General features: G+C 32.7%; 1 protein-coding gene across 3 annotated transcripts in view; it reads left to right on the forward strand.

Annotated features, from left to right (window-relative positions):
* Window positions 1–5,696, forward strand: part of LOC140048615 (gephyrin-like) — a 219,957-nt gene extending 214,261 nt beyond the window's left edge. For 2 of the 3 annotated variants that reach the window (XM_072093367.1, XM_072093369.1), the window contains one exon: window positions 4,437–5,695. In XM_072093367.1, the coding sequence (XP_071949468.1) occupies window positions 4,437–4,670 (234 nt within the window). In that variant the 3' untranslated portion in view covers window positions 4,671–5,695. Of the gene's footprint in view, window positions 1–4,436 lie in introns of all 3 variants that reach the window. The other variant, XM_072093368.1, reaches the window with a different exon arrangement.
* The last annotated feature ends 10,822 nt before the right edge of the window (window positions 5,697–16,518 follow it).

The following is a 16,518-nucleotide window of genomic DNA, read 5'->3' on the forward strand; positions in this document are numbered from 1 at the left end:
TCTATGGACCTTGTGTGAATGGATAAAAGGCAAAAACTTTGGGGAATACATTTTTGTTAAACTGATGTCACAACAGTTTGTATTTTTTCTGATTTCAGGATATTTTATTTGTAAAGTAATGGCATAAAAATTGAACTGAATTCAAATTGAATCAAATATTAAAACCTAAATGTAGAGCAAACATTACTCTATACATTGACATAAAGAATTAAATATTTGAAAAAGAAAAACTGTACTTATGGCTATTTTTTATCAAACCATACCCAAAATTGTTTAATAATCTAGAACTTGATGTTTTGTTAACTTATGTACGTACATATTCATAGCTATAAACATGTGCATAACGATGCTTAAATGAATCAGAGTATAGGCATATCATATATTATATATGAGATATTAGTCATATCTTAAAAATAATATTTACATGTTTTAGATATGGAAAAAAATAATTTTTTACATTTTGTTGTTGATTATGCCATTTTAATATCATATAATAGTTATCCACATTGACCAAAACATGGATCGAAAACAAAATTATTTACCTGAAAAAACTGTAATTTAAAGCAAAAAAATAGTCAAATTAGCTACTAGCCAATGGATTTTTGGTTGAATTTTCATTCATTTATTTTGTCATTTTAGTGAAAACATAATTTTGTCTTCGTTTTTTTTCTACGCAATTGATTAACTTGATTAAAAAAAACTACAAATAACCTATTTAAAGCCTGATGTAATTAATCTTGCACTTACAGATATTTGTGTTCCCTACTCCAAAATTGTCCAAAACTGTGGAACTGATTGGTATAATTAGAAATGCGTTAAAATCCCACCTTAAGCCGATTTTCCACTAGGCGAATTTGTTCGCGCGAATCGAAAGCGTCATGCTATGCACATGCGTATTCGCGTTTCTGTCTGTCATACTGCCTTCTTCGACGAATTCTAGTTCCTTTGATTTTTCGCTTCAGCGAAATTTACTAGTTCGAATTTTTTCTACTTTTTACGAAGCGAAATATTGCGCAACCAATCAGAGCTCAGGAAATAAGCTATGACGCTTTCATGAGCACTCATGCGAATCGAAATGCTCAGCAACCACGCGAGGAACATGAACGTTGCAGCTATTCGCTCATGTAGTGGAAAGAGAGTAGGCGATTTTTTTCTCTTCGAAACGTTAGATTCGCGCGAACAAATTCGCCTAGTGGAAAATCAGCTTTAGGGATGAGAATATTTAATGTTAATTTTTGTGTTCACTGGATATAGGTAGGCATACATAAAGATACCAAAAAATGTACGTAGTGTAAACCTCTCATATCCCATTTACTGTTTTTCCCTTCACTACAATGCTCAAACTTGTGGCCATGTCAAGAACTCAATCACAAGATGTTGAGGTGTCTCCTGATTTTTGTTAACAGAATAGACCACTTTCATTAGTCTAGTGTGCAAGCTATCAAACAACTTGATAGCCTTGGTCTGACGTGTCCCTTCTTTGAAGTTGTCTTTTCTATAAATATATTGGGTTGGATGGAACAACTCAGTCACCATGTACTTCATCGGAGTGAAAATCTAAATTTTTTGTACAAATCGCATTCTACTTACCATCCTTAGTATATTCACCAAATTTGAGTCCGTTCCGACTTAAAATAACGCTACACGGGCAGGTTAAAAATGACAAAATGCGCACATTAATTGCATAAAAGTGCTGAAAAGGGTGAAAAATAAGGCATTTTTAAAATGAAAATAATTCTTCAGAATGCAAGATGACCCCAATTTTTTTTAATTATTCTGGAAGCCATTGAGTTGTAGATATGAATTCATGTACACATTTCACGTACAAAATGTTGTGACGTCATCAAATGGCCACTTAAATTTAAAAATTAGGTGTTTTTCTCTTTCGTCATAGATTATCACATTCAACAGAGCGTATCTCGGTTATTTTGTGCCCGATTTTTGCTAAAATATATGATTGCTCAATTAATTATCTTTCTTATTATGAGTTTTCAACATTGTCATTTTGATGACGTCATCATGCCTAAAAACTTGAATAACATAGGTCGTGTAATTTCACCTCCAACATATATTTAGAAATCTCACAGCGCTTCAGAATAAAAGGTGACCTTGATAATTACAATTGATTCTGAAAGCTGATGAAATGTAGATATGAATTCATATAAAAATTAAGCCTATCGGATGTTGTGACGTATGATATGGCCAGTTGAAATGAAAAAGTAGTTTTTTTATTTCTTTAGTCAAAGTTATACAAATTTCAAAGAGCGCGCAACACGCTTCTACGTGCCAAATGCTCTTCTAAGTCTTATATTTTTTTGTTCAACTCATTATCTTCCGAAATTGTCATCTTCAAGTTTTTTTATAACGTCATCCTACCCAAAAATTACAACATGATGTTGGTCCCGTAATTTCACCTATGCGGCACTGTATATAGATATGCAGTATAATATACTGTATACTACTGTACTATTGATTGAGCTCCCTTCCCTTATGAAGATATCTAAAAATATGATGATGCCCTCATTGTCCTTTAAAAAATGTTATGTTAACGTACATGCATGTTTAAAAAAATGTAATTTCATTAAAATTATAAAAATGATCACCTATAATTCTTCAAAGTGACGAATTAAATTCTAGTTTAAAAAATTATGATTTAGCTTATAAAAAACAGTAAATCAAATACAAACCCATTGAACTTCAATGGGCTTCCAGTTTACTACTCTTTTTTTAAATTATGATTTTATTAGGTTAAATAATTTTTCGTTTTAATCAATCATCAACATTTATTCCATAATAAAAATGTCGATGATTGATTGTTTCCATCAATTTTTTCGTCAAAGTGAATAACTATTGTAACATTAAAATGGCTTATTCAATAATTTAAAAAAAGTGTGGGGGGTCATTTAAGCCTCTGACCTTTAACATTGTATATGGTTAAAGAGAAAATTATGGAAAAAGTTTCAAATGGCAGCCATTATGAAAAGTAATTACTAATAAACAACCCAGGGTAGATTTTAGATACTAATATCTATATAGGCCTATATTTTAGTATGTTTTAACAACAACTAAATATTTTGGGCTGAAAAAGCTATACCACCTATTTCTATATTACAAATAACATGAGAAAATGTAAATTTCAACCATTTATCTAGAAACACTACACAGAAGTTACATGATTCCCCACGATAATTTTAATGGAAACAGCACTGGAGAAAGCTTTCAGCCAACCATGGTTGCTTTTAAAGCGTTACCATCAGAGCAAAACATACCAAAATTCCCATGTATGAAATTCCTGAAAACATCCCTAAGAAGAATAATGGGATCTCCTAAATTCAATAATTGATTTACGTAAATTTTTGTTTTACATTATAGAGCAAGATTTTGGTACAAAAAGATTTCACAAAAGCAATTCACAAATTCTTTTTCGTTTTTCATAGGTGCCATATCTAATTAAGGGCAAAATTCACATGCCAAAATTACAATTTGGGGTGGAAAATCACACACCTGTAAAAAATATTTAAGTTTTGTTATATTTACCCAAAGTGTGATTAATTACCAAAGTGTGAAGAAAATCCATTTTTTGGCATTTGGCCAAAATAAATAATAATAGGTTGATATTTGTAGTCAACCGCTCTTAAACATATCCAACTTACTAAAGAGGAGGCCCGACAATCCCATTTGGGTAAACCTGAATGTTCCATAGATGACGCTATACCAACTACAAGATTTCATGGTAACAATTCCAAGTCACATAAACTCACTCATGATTAAGCTGCGTCTATGAACCAGCGAAAGCTAGAGTAAAAACAAGTTTTACGGTTTTAATCCCTTTGGATCATCCAAAAGAAAAAATTATTTGAATACTATATACAGAGATCCAGATCCACTAAATTTAGATACCAGTGCATGTTCACTATAAATAAGTGCATCTAACTAGAAAACTGGTCTATTGCAATAACTCTGAAATTTGCAATCGAGTGACCAGCTGAATTAAAATGTTTGGCTTCAGGTTGATCAAGCTTTAATGTTTTGATAGCTGATCTGTGAAACGGACCAACCATAAGGAAGGATAGAACGTCATTTGGAATAAAGCCCCCCACCCCCACCTTCTCTCGAATAAACTCCCCGTTAATATAAATTATATGTATGTTTAGATAGTTATTTCTGAAAAGAAACATACATGAACTGTATTTAACATATAATTATATATATATGCCTAATATTATTTCTGTAATACACACTACGGTATGTATAAAGGTTAAAAAATAGAGATGTGTAAAAAGCAGAAAATAAGGGTAGAAAACGGAAATTTAACATGATATGAAATCTAAATATACAAATACTGTAATACATTTATAAAAAATTGAATGAATAAATATGGTCAAAAGAATTTGGTAAATGTAAAATAAAGTTGTTTTTCTTTAAAATCATTTCAGATTGAAAAGGATATGAAACTAGACCCTCGACCAGAATTCCATAGGGTAAATTTAGTATGGAAGGATGAAGACTCAGTACCTACAGCCATCAGCACTGGAAATCAAATGAGTTCTCGTTTACTGAGCATGTTATCGGCTCATGCATTGCTTCAACTTCCTCAAAAAACCAATGATAAATCTACAATAAAGGCTGGAGATTTATTAGATGCTTTTATCATTAGTAGAATAACATAAAACCTACAAAAAATAGCCCATCTAGAAAAGTAATCTAATAAAGATATTCGAGATAGTACTATTGCTAAACTACTGATAAAGAATGTAGGTTTATGTTAATATAAATGTCAGATGTAAACTGATGATATGTTTATCATAATGTCAAGTCCCTTTTCCTTCACTATTCTTTCTGCCGTTTTTATTTGTGATGTTTCTCTAAAACTTGTGAAAAGACCATTTCGTAACTTGGTCAACCTTCAATGCAATTAAAAATTCTTTAATCATCCCACACGGGGCAATTCAAATAAAAAGGTCTGGATTAAAATGATCTTACAAAATATCACAATACACGGTACAATATAACAAGATTCAAAGTTCAAGAATTTAAGAGTCGGATGGCCACTGGCAAAAACAAATTTCTTTTCTGGTTTGTTCTACATGCCGGGCATCAAAAGCGACGCCCATGAGGCATGAGCTCGAAATCACTGAACAAGGCATGGTTAATATTTTTTAGAATAGCTCTATAGTATAGGCCACTATGTAATTTCGTGTCATTTTTTTGTTAAAAGCAAAATTCCAGCTGATTTAGTGTCTTTAGGATGTAAAGTAATGAAAAAAATATGTTGCCATTTTTTTAAAAAAGCTTAAGGGTGTCAAATCCAAGATGGCCGCCAATACGTAAAATATCCAATAAATGTACCATATTGGACAAAGTAACACCCATTATGAATAATATTTTAAGTTCATATGGGTTCTCTGCTATATAAGAATTATTATAAACCTATATTCATTAGTATTCTGAAATTTTGAATTTCAAAATGGCCGCCATTTTTTAAAAATGGATTAAATTTCTTATTAAAACATGTGCAAGCTATGACGTTGATTGAAATCACATAAAATGATAGGCCTATGACAACAAAATTTGTGATTAACACAAAATGGCGGCCAATTTGAATTTTAAAATGGCCGCCATTTTTTTAAAATGGGTTAAATTTCTTATTAAAACTTGTATAAGTTAAATAAAATTAGATTGAAATATACAAAATGATATGCTTATGACAACAACATGGTGATCAACACAAAATGTTGACCATCAGGAGGTCTACTGTACTGACAGTACACTTCTTCATATTAAAACATCTCATAAACTTCTTCAGTTAAATGACAACTAACTCTGCCAAAGTCCTTCAATGAAATATTTCTAATCTTGAATGCGATACAGTAAGTTGACCTTCCTTCGTTCTTTACTACTGTATCCATCAAACTTCCACAGACTGATCTGCGTTCCCAACAACCTTGTTCAGAAACAAATTGGCAAAATAACTGAAATACCTCATTTCACCGGCAAATAATCTCTATAGGAGTCTTCTTTTACTTTGATAAGTTTGTCACCTGTATTCACCGTCATATATATTTTTTGCCAATATTCGTCTTTTTCTTAGGATCCCATATAGACAGTTTGCCTTCTACAAGACTTTTACCAATGCCTCAAACATTTTCTGTCCAATTTCATCATGCCATGGCCAACAAACACCTTTGTGCGAATTGCAGCATTCTTCATTAATCGGGATATCATCTCTCTTTAAATGTTAACTAGATTTACCAGCTCTGATGAAATCATTAATTTGTGTTATTCCAATGATACCACGCTCAAAGACCCTGATCAATTGATGTAAATCCAGCAAGTCCCACACATACATGTCCTCTCATATACATATATAGGGATATAGTTTAACCACATCATTTAGATTTCGTCGACTCTCTGTATGTATTCAAATTAATATCTTTATGATCAGCCTCTTTCAAACAAAATGATACTTAACTTAGAATCTCTTTTTCCGTCTGCATTTGTAGAAGCAAGTTGTAGAGAGAAAGCAGAATTAGTCATGTGCTTTTGTCCATTTAAGATAAAACAAAATTCAACAAAAGCACTTGCCTCAACACTATTTTCACAATCCACTCATCTCGGGCAAGAGTCATCACCAGGCATTCTTGTCTTTCCTTAGTACATGAGTTTTTATACCACAACCATGTGCACTCATCAAACCAGTGTATAATGCTGTAGGGGGTACATATCTAATGAAATTGGTTGAGATTGTAGAAGATGAGAAGTAGGAATTCATTCATTTACAAGGTTATTTATAGGCAGAGCTGTATCTGTATTTCCTTCAAGCTTCTGCCAAAAGTTGACCGGTTGAAAACTTACCAACCATACTGGCCCTGAAGGTTCAGACATTGAATTACATAGCAATAACGCATTTATTATTTAACATATTTATACAGGATTTCACAATAAGGTATAAATGCACTTGTTTTATATTGTGGTCCTGTCTCCTGTCAAGTTTCAGTTTCATGAAAAGAAATGAGATCTGTAATTTAGAATATATATATAAATTATGGTTAATTCTGACATAGGCGAGCACAATGGAAAAACTTTGGAACAAATTTCTGCCTTGGATACCTCCCTGAACTATCTCAGGTGTACCGCGAAATGTAAAACAGTTTTCACTATTACGATATTGTTCCATATTTCTATCTTAGGAATATATTATAAAGAGTTTTAAAACAAAATTTCTGATTCATCGGTAGATTTTCAACTCAATTTCAATTGTACGCGGTCAAAGTAATTTCCGGGTTCACAGTGAGTTCACATGTTCACCTTGCAACTACCTGGTTTCAGTTAAGTTGGTCGTTAGTAGCTATTTTAGTTTTTTTTTTATTTTCGGATTGGACCGCGTGTGTGAAGGTACAGTAGTTAAAAAATAAAATCCCGATAGCCGAGTTTTATTGAGTAAGCTGGCAGGAATAACTGTAGGCTATCTGTGTCCCATTAGGGCCCATATTGCAAGCCGTCTAAAACATCTTCCTTCTTGGGCCGAAACGGCCTACACTGTCGCGGAAGTTAGTTTCAAAAGATGTTTAAATTAAATAATGTATTATGATGTTATTTATTTGAATAAACACCTCCCCAATAAAACATCACTTTGAATAATAATCGCCTACACCCCCCCCCCCCCCCCCCCCACATTAATTATACCTACAATATTGTATATACTATTTATAATAGAATTCATTACACTGTTAACTATAATTTACCAAGCATTTGTTATAATTTTTACCACTTTTCATATCTATTAGACAGGATTTTATTTGATTATGAATGTTACGATATTATTAAAACTAAAAAATCCCTCGAATAAGCATCTCCCTCAAATGAACTCTGCCTCCACCTCCGCCCTATACAACAATAAACACTATACTTTAAAATGTTATCAATCATCTAAGACACTGTGAAACAGAGTAGGTTTAGTTTTTCGAATGTCAAGCATTTTCAATAATGGTAACCGACAGAAAACGTACAAGGAGAACGTCCTTCTAAAACCTTTTTACCCGAGTCATTATCCTTCCGAGAACCTTCGTTTACACTTCCTAGAGGGGAGCGAACGAACTAGAGGTCTAACCCTCTAGTTAGACGTAATTGTTGTTGAATATTTGATATAAATTTTTAATTTGTTCCAACTCCAACTTTGAACGATTACTTAATTTAATAGTCATAGTGGGGTATTATATATCTGTTATATAGAGAGAGGACATTGACAACTTTAGACTTATATTTACAATTTATAATCCTGTGAGAAGTGACAATTTTAGAACATTGTGTACAAACAACAATTTATGCACACATATTTAAAAAAAATTATTTAAAGAATTTAATTTTTAGTGGTGGCCATTTTGAAATCCAAGATGGCCGACAGATTATCACTTTACACAGTTAGGATTGTATAATGGCTACAGTAATACCATCAAAACGGACTTTTTCCACATTCATAATATGTATTATTGGTGATATTCTGATTTTTAATAGGGTTATTTGAATGTTGGTGGCCATCTTGAATTTGGTCCTTTAAATGTCTTTTGAAAAAATGGCAACATATTTTTTTTCATTCCTTATATTATCAAGATATGAAATAAAGTCAAAGTTTGCTTTTAACAAAAAATATACAGGACATTCATATAAACGACATACCAGCCTACACTACTACTTTTTTCTAGAGTTTGCATGTCACAGAAAGAAGATAAGCTACGAAGTTGACAACCTATTAATTTAACAATTCTTTGTAGTGCGTTTCTCTCTTTGACCCTAAGACTAAAAAACCAGCATATAAAGGAATTATAAAAAACCCTAAGAATTTCTTCTTTCTTTACTATTGCCTCTGTATTTAATTCCCAGCCGAGACTGTCCTCAAAGTACCTAGGTATTTAAAGGAATGGACCTGAAATTCTATGATTGTTCAAAAGCTAAAAGGCATTTTTATTGAAAATTTAAAAAAACTAGAGGGTGAGCTCGCTTTGCTCGCTCCCCCTCTAGGAAGTGTAGAGGATGGTTCTCGGAATGATAATGTTCTCCTTGTACATTTTCTGTCGGTTACCATTATTGAAAATGCTTGACATTCGAAAACTAAACTACTTTGTTTCAGTGTTTTAGATGATTAATAACATTTTAAAGTATAGTTTTTATTGTTTGGTAGGGCCCTTTGGGGAGGCGGAGTTCATTTGAGGGAGGTGCTTATTCCAGGGATATATGTTACATTTTTTAGTTTTAATAATATGGTAACATTTATAATCAAATGAAATCCTCTAATAGATATGAAAAGTGGTAAAAAAGCATAACAAATGCTTGGAAATTGTAGATAACAGTGCGATGAATTCTACTACAAATAGTATAATTGTGTTATTATAAATGTGGATGGACGTTTATTAGATAGTTGGGTTGAGGGGGGTGGGGATTATTATTCAAAGTGATGTTTTATTGGAGAGGCGTTTATTCAAATAAATACCATCCTAATAATTATTAATACATTATTTAATTTAAACATCTTTTGAAACTAACTGCCGTGACAGAGTGGGCCCAAGAAAGAAGACATTACGGCTTGCAACATGGGCAGACATCTCGGTCTCAACGGGACACAAGAAGATAGCCTACAGTTATTCCTTCCAGGATTTCACTCGATTTTAAACAAAATGCCTTATCATCAAATCTCCCTATGTAATTTTATAATACTATTCCCCACAATATATTCCGATTCTTATGGCGTATATTTAATTTGATCTTTATTAATTTGCAGTATAATTTCTATTTTTAACTACTGTATATTCACACACGCGCGGTATGTTTTAAAAAAAACAAAAAACTGAAATGGCTATGACTAATGGCCAACTTAAGCGCCAGTCCTGCTATCTGATTTTTTTTTTCCGTCTTCCAAAGGGACACTGTATTGATTGATGGAGTGCCTGTTTCCAGTCACCTTTAGGGTCAAATCTATTATTTTAACTGCTCCCTTGTGTATAAAAGAGAGAAAATAGTTGAAACCAGGTTGTTGCAAGGTGAACTTATCGTAAACCCGGAAATTACTTTGACCGCGAAGAATTGAAATTGAGTTGAAAATCTACTGTTGAAATCATAAATTTTGTTAAAAAACTCTTTATTATATCTTCCTAAGATAGAAATATGGAACAATAGCGTCGAACTGAACACTAATGTTATCAAATCTACGTTTCGCGGTACATTTGAGATAGATAAGGTAGGTATCCAAGGCGGAGATTTGTACCGAAGTTTTTGCATTGTGCTCGCCTGTGTCAGAATTAACCATAATTTATATATAGATGTAGTCATCATATCAAGGGTCAACTTTTATTTAAGTAAAAATGCCGTTCTTTAGAGAGGCCTATGGTCTCAATTTATCGGTGAGCATACAAGACCTCACCTCACGCATATTTTATGCGTGAGGTGCTCCTACAATATACTGTTATATACATCAAGAAAATAGCTAAACTATCAATCTTGCATCAAGGGAAGTAAATTGTAAGGGAAGCTTTAGCCAAGAATATTTGGGGGTGCTCCGGAGGGAGGTGTCTGACATGAGGATTTCACGTTGATGCCTGGCAAGGTTTTTAATCAGCTTCGGTAATGGGCTCTCAAATGAAGCCATTTTTTTTGGTTGATTGTACTTTATTATACAGTAATTATATATCATTTTATTACATTACATTTCAAATTTATATCTTTCCGTATTTGTTTCGGTTAAAACTGGGAAACAATAAATATTAACGTTTCCAGTCAAAGGAGACTGTACACTGTACTGTATTTGTTTTAAATATAATGTACTATATGAAACATTAAGCATAATCTAAGTGAGTGGTGGGAAACTCTATCATGACTCACTTGTGCTTTTGTGGTTTCAAATTGTAAAGAATTTTGAAACAAAGAATGTACACACTGTTATAAGTGCTGAGGCCTACATAAATCATATTGTGATGACATTACTAAAACGAATAATTTGTTTGTTGTGTTATGTAGCTCAGGATTCAACAAAGTACTTTATAAATTGATGGTACATTTCAATTCATTTTATACGATATTATTGTCATTTATTTATTTGCCTACAAATCATAATGTAAAATAAACAGAGGAAAATTGGTCAGAGGCTGCTAAACTAAATTACTATTATTTCTTCTTTCATCAAAATGTCTTGACGTTTAGAAAAGTTGTATTTTCATATTTTGCGTCATAGTTCATGATTAAAAGAGCGTGCATCCATATCCTACGTATCTAAATTTCTTCAACACGTTAATATGTTGTTGCTCAGATAATTCCTTTCCAAAATTGCTATCTAGTTGTTTCAGTTTGATGAAGTCATCATGTTAAAAATTGAAATAGAAGGCCGGTCCCGTTATTTTCACCTATTCTGCACATGTAGTATGTATACTGTATATACTTAGACACATTAGAGGGCACACTAATAATTTCTTCACGTCACAATGGCATAATCGTTTTTCTGTGCGCAATATTCTAACGTATGACGTGCATGTTGCGTTTGCGCGGCGGATAACCTAACTCGTCCATAATGACGAGTTCAAATCTAGTTCATACATTTGTACCGTTCTTACAATAAATTCATACATTTTCATGTGTGAATATATAGTTAATATTTGTTATTTCAGCCTATTTTGTTAAAAATAAGTAGGCATATTCGAATCAACATTTTTCAGGTAAATTTTTTTTTTCTCGATCCAATTTTTCATCAAAGTGAATAACTTATATGAAATTATATATATAAAAAAACATCATATAAACAAAACATCCGGGGCACCGGGATCCCGATATTTTCGACCAAAATTTGGTCGAAAATACCGGGATCCCGATCTTTTGGGAATCCTGATTACCCATCCCGTATCGGGATTTTCATCTGGATTCTTTTGGTCTGGAATTTTGGTTGGGAATTTAGGTCGAAAATATCGGGATCCCGGACTACGTCCCGATCTTTTGAGAATCCTGATTACCCATCCCGTATCAGGATTTTCATCTGGATTCTTTTGGTCTGGAATTTTGGTCGAAAATATCTTGGTCCTGGACGACTTCCCGATCTTTTGGAAATCGCGATTACCCATCCGATTTTCATTGGGATTCACAAAAAATTGGTATTCCCAATAAAAAAATATCTCGATTTTTGGCGAAATTTTAATCGGGATAATGCGCAAAACCGAACGGGATTTTTAACCGGGATACTGATCAGGATCCCCCCAAGAATCCTGATCGATATCCCGGTTAAAATTCGTTTTTGCGCATTATCCAGATTAAAATTTTGCCAAAAAATTGAGATATTTTTATTGGGATTTAGGCCTATTAAGTGCCATGGGATTTCAGCTGTAAATTTAATCCCGCCATGGTGAAGGGATTTCATATGGTAATGTTAGTTCTGACTTTGGGTCACTCGTTACACCAACTGATAATTTGTGAAACGATTTTCATCAAATATTTCAATAATTATTTGCATGTTGGAAACATTCAAGACAACATCAAAAAGAGAATTCTTCGACTAGTTTCTGACTACATAAAATAGATAGGTGACTACCTATTAAAAGTACACAGTAAGTAGTTGTATCATTAGTAGGGTAGGAAGGAGGGGTTACCGTGCACCCCCACGATGTATTTTTTTAATGTACATTTTTGTAATCCTGAATATATATAATTAACATTTTTTGATGTTCCCAAGACGAAATATTGTCCCATGGGGGTTTTTTGGGGCCATTTTGGTGGCCATCTTGGATTTATCAAAATCTTAAATATAGACGGTACTTGACAAAGAGTGATCATAGAGGTCTAATTTTGGTCTTAAATTGTTCAGAATATGCACATTTCTGTGTACTATAATAAAAAGCTTTTGTTCAAAATGGCCGGAAATGCCACTTTTGACCTTTGACCTTGTTTTTACATAATTGTCATATCTTGGTAACCCCCTTGTCATAAAGATTTTATTTTTGTCATAAATTGTTCAGAATTATATCCATATTTATATTAGCTTTAATGAAACATATTCTTGAAATTTGGTGGGAAATATCACTTTTGACCTTTGACATTATTGCACGATTTTCACAATAATTTAGAATATTTTTGTATTCGTTCTATATCTTGACAACCAGTGGTCATAGAGGTTTGATTTTGGTCTTATGTTGTTCAGAATATGCACTTTCCTATGTATGCACTCCAGTAATTTTGTATCGGTTCTCGACTGCTATGACGACTTGCCATCTGATCATATGGCTTTAACTGCTTTGGTCAACCTGAGTCGTCCACCTTCTATTGTTGTGCAACACAGCGCAAGCTTAAGGAAATCAATCACGTTGAGTTCTGTGATGATATTCGTTCATCATCACTGTTACTCAATCCTTCTGACTGCCTAAATACCCTAGTCCAACAATACAATTCTCTTCTTGGAAATCTTTTTGACAAGCATGCGCCTGTGGTTGACCGTAAAATCACTTTACGTCCCCATGCCCCGTGGTACGACGACCAACTTCGGAGTGAGAAACGTCTAAAGCATATTGCAGAGAGAAAGTGGAAGAAGTCAGTACTGTTATACAGTCTTATCATCGTTCCTGTCATGACTACTCATTACACCTTACTGAAGCAAAGAAACAGTATCACACTACTCGTTTTTAGAAATGCGATCAGCGTAACCTTTTTCATCTCGTCAACGAACTTGTAGATGCAGGTCATGGTCAGGTTTTGCCTTCATATGCTGAACATAGTTGATATAGCACTATTTAAAGTAGGTCTTTCAGCTACACCATTGTTAGTAGTTTTTAATAGATATTTTTCACCTTAAGAGTTTTTATGTAGACAGGGAGTAGTCTCTATCTATCTATTTATAATAGATATTTAGTAGATATGAAATAAAAGTTAAATGTAGTTTTTTATTTGTTAATCGGTTATAGATATCTCTTGTCTATCTATTATAAGTAGACAGTTGATAGATAATACACAACTTTGTTACTCATAGATTTCTAATAGACTTGTAGTAGTCTCCATCTATCTATATATAATAGAAATAACAAGAAATTTGTCTGTTTTATTTATATATAATAGATATTTAATAGGTATGAAATAAAAGTTAAATGCAGTTTGTTAATAGGTTATAGATATCTGTTGTCTATCTATTATAAGAAGACAGTTGATAGATAATACACAACTTTGTTACTCATAGAATTCTAATAGACTTGTAGTAGCCTCCATCTATCTATATTTAATAGGTATGGAATATAAGATAAATGTAGTTTGTTAATATATAGATACCTGTTGTCTATCTATTATAAGTAGACAGTTGATAGATAATACACAACTTTGTTACTCATAGATTTCTAATAGACTTGTTACTGTACTAGCCTCCGCCTATCTATATTATAATAGATTTAATAGGTATGGAAAATAAATTAAATGCAGTTTGTTAATAGGTTTTATATAACACCTATATAAATTCCTGTCATTTGATTGGACGAATGTGGGTCACATGGCGTGCAATAGTACGCACTATTCAACGATCGTTAAATAGTACTTTTTGAAACATTTTTGTGTACGAAAAAAAAACGTCTAGATGTTATATAAAACAAATAATGAATGTTTTGTATTCGTGTAATGGTACAAATAATGGCACTTGGTGAATGATGAAAGGTTATATCAACTCGGCTTTGCCTCGTTGATATAACCTTTCATCATTCACCTCGTGCCATTATTTGTACCATTGCACTCATAAACATTCATTATTTGTATAATAGATATCTGGTGTCTATCTATTATAAGTAGACAGTTGATAGATAATACACAACTTTGTTACTCATAGAATTCTAATAGACTCCACCTATCTATATATAATATATATTTAGTAGGTATGGAAAATAAATTAAATGCAGTTTGTTAATAGGTTATAGATACCTGGTGTCTATCTATTATAAGTAGACAGTTGATAGATAATATACAACTTTGTTACTCATAGATTTCTAATAGACTTGTTGTAGCCTCCACCTATCTATATATAATAGATATTTAGTAGGTGTGAAATATGTAGTTTGTTAATAGTTGTAGATAGCTGTTGCCTATCTATTATTGCATGTGTATACTTGTTACACCCAAATTCCCGCTTTTTTTTTTGCAGCAGCAGCATGCACGATGCAGATGATTAGAGAAAAAAAGGAGCATTTGCTTGTTGTAGGCCTATTCGATCAGACCATGAATGTTTATTTTTATTCCAACCACAATTAGTGGTAAGTGAATCAATCCATATCTTTACATTGTATTTGTTAAAGTTAATGTGTTCCTTTCTGATAGGCTTGTAGGCCTACTCTATAGCCAGCCAGGCCTAGTACTAGTTAGTAGGTTAGGCTAATAAGCTAGGTAGGCCCTAGCCTAGGCTAGTAGCAGGTGCTAAATAGTAGGCCTAGGCTATAGCCTAGTCTTTTTTATTATAGTAATAATTATAGTGCACTAGGCATTTTTCATCCAAGTTATACTTATAATAGCCTAGCCTAGGCCTAATATACTTTATAGCCTAAGCTTATAGGCCTACTACTAGTTGGCCTAGGCCCTACATTATAAAATAGATTTTTTAGTTTATAATATTAATACTAAATAGTTATACTGGGCTGCCTAGGCCTATTATCAGTTTGTTAATAGGCCTAAGCCTAGTCTATCAATAGGTTATTATTGGTAGCCCTAGTAGTCCAGGCAACCTAGAGTAACCCAAAACAAATTGCAATAGTTTTCAAACCTTTTTTATCTGATTTAGTACCTAATAAGACACTTCATTTTCAAAATCTACCAAAATCGGATTAGTGGAACATATAATTTAGGGGTCATTTGAGGTCAAATAGGTCAAATTTGGTATTAACCACATATTTAGATACAACGGGTGTCACGAAACCTAAGACCCCCTAAGACCTAAGATCACGAAAGCTAAGACCCAAGACCTACTGTAAGATTACAAATATTTATCTTTCGCACCTGCCTTGTATTTTAACTCCCAACATTTATTCTGAATACCGGCACACCTTAGAATTGGCACTTTCATGAAAAAGAATCACATAAAAAGTAACAAATACATTTTTAAATTGATGATTTTACAGACGTTTTTCTCGCACACAAAATGACTAGCCTACAGTACAGTAGGCCTACCCCATGTTCAATGTTTTTGTTTCTATGGAACGTCAAAAGAGCAAAAATTATATAGAGGGCTGAAAACTGTGTGGAGTCCATCTACAGTGTGGATGGAACAATGTAAAATTAAAATTGTAATGATAATAGTATAATCATGCAAGTACGAGGAAATAAATACTGGCAAATAAATTTTAATTAAAAAATCATGATAAGTTTTTTTGTTTCGTTTTCTTTCTGTTTTTATACTTGTACTATTATTGCTGCTCTTTTGGCGCTCCATAGAAACAAAAACATTGAGCATGGGGAGCTTGAGGAGTTACATTACAGTATACAAAGAAACACATCTGTAAAATCATCAATTTAAAGGATTTATTTATTTGT

This window comes from Antedon mediterranea, chromosome 5 (assembly GCF_964355755.1).
Source record: "Antedon mediterranea chromosome 5, ecAntMedi1.1, whole genome shotgun sequence".
In the NCBI taxonomy this organism is placed as follows: Eukaryota; Metazoa; Echinodermata; class Crinoidea; order Comatulida; family Antedonidae; genus Antedon; species Antedon mediterranea.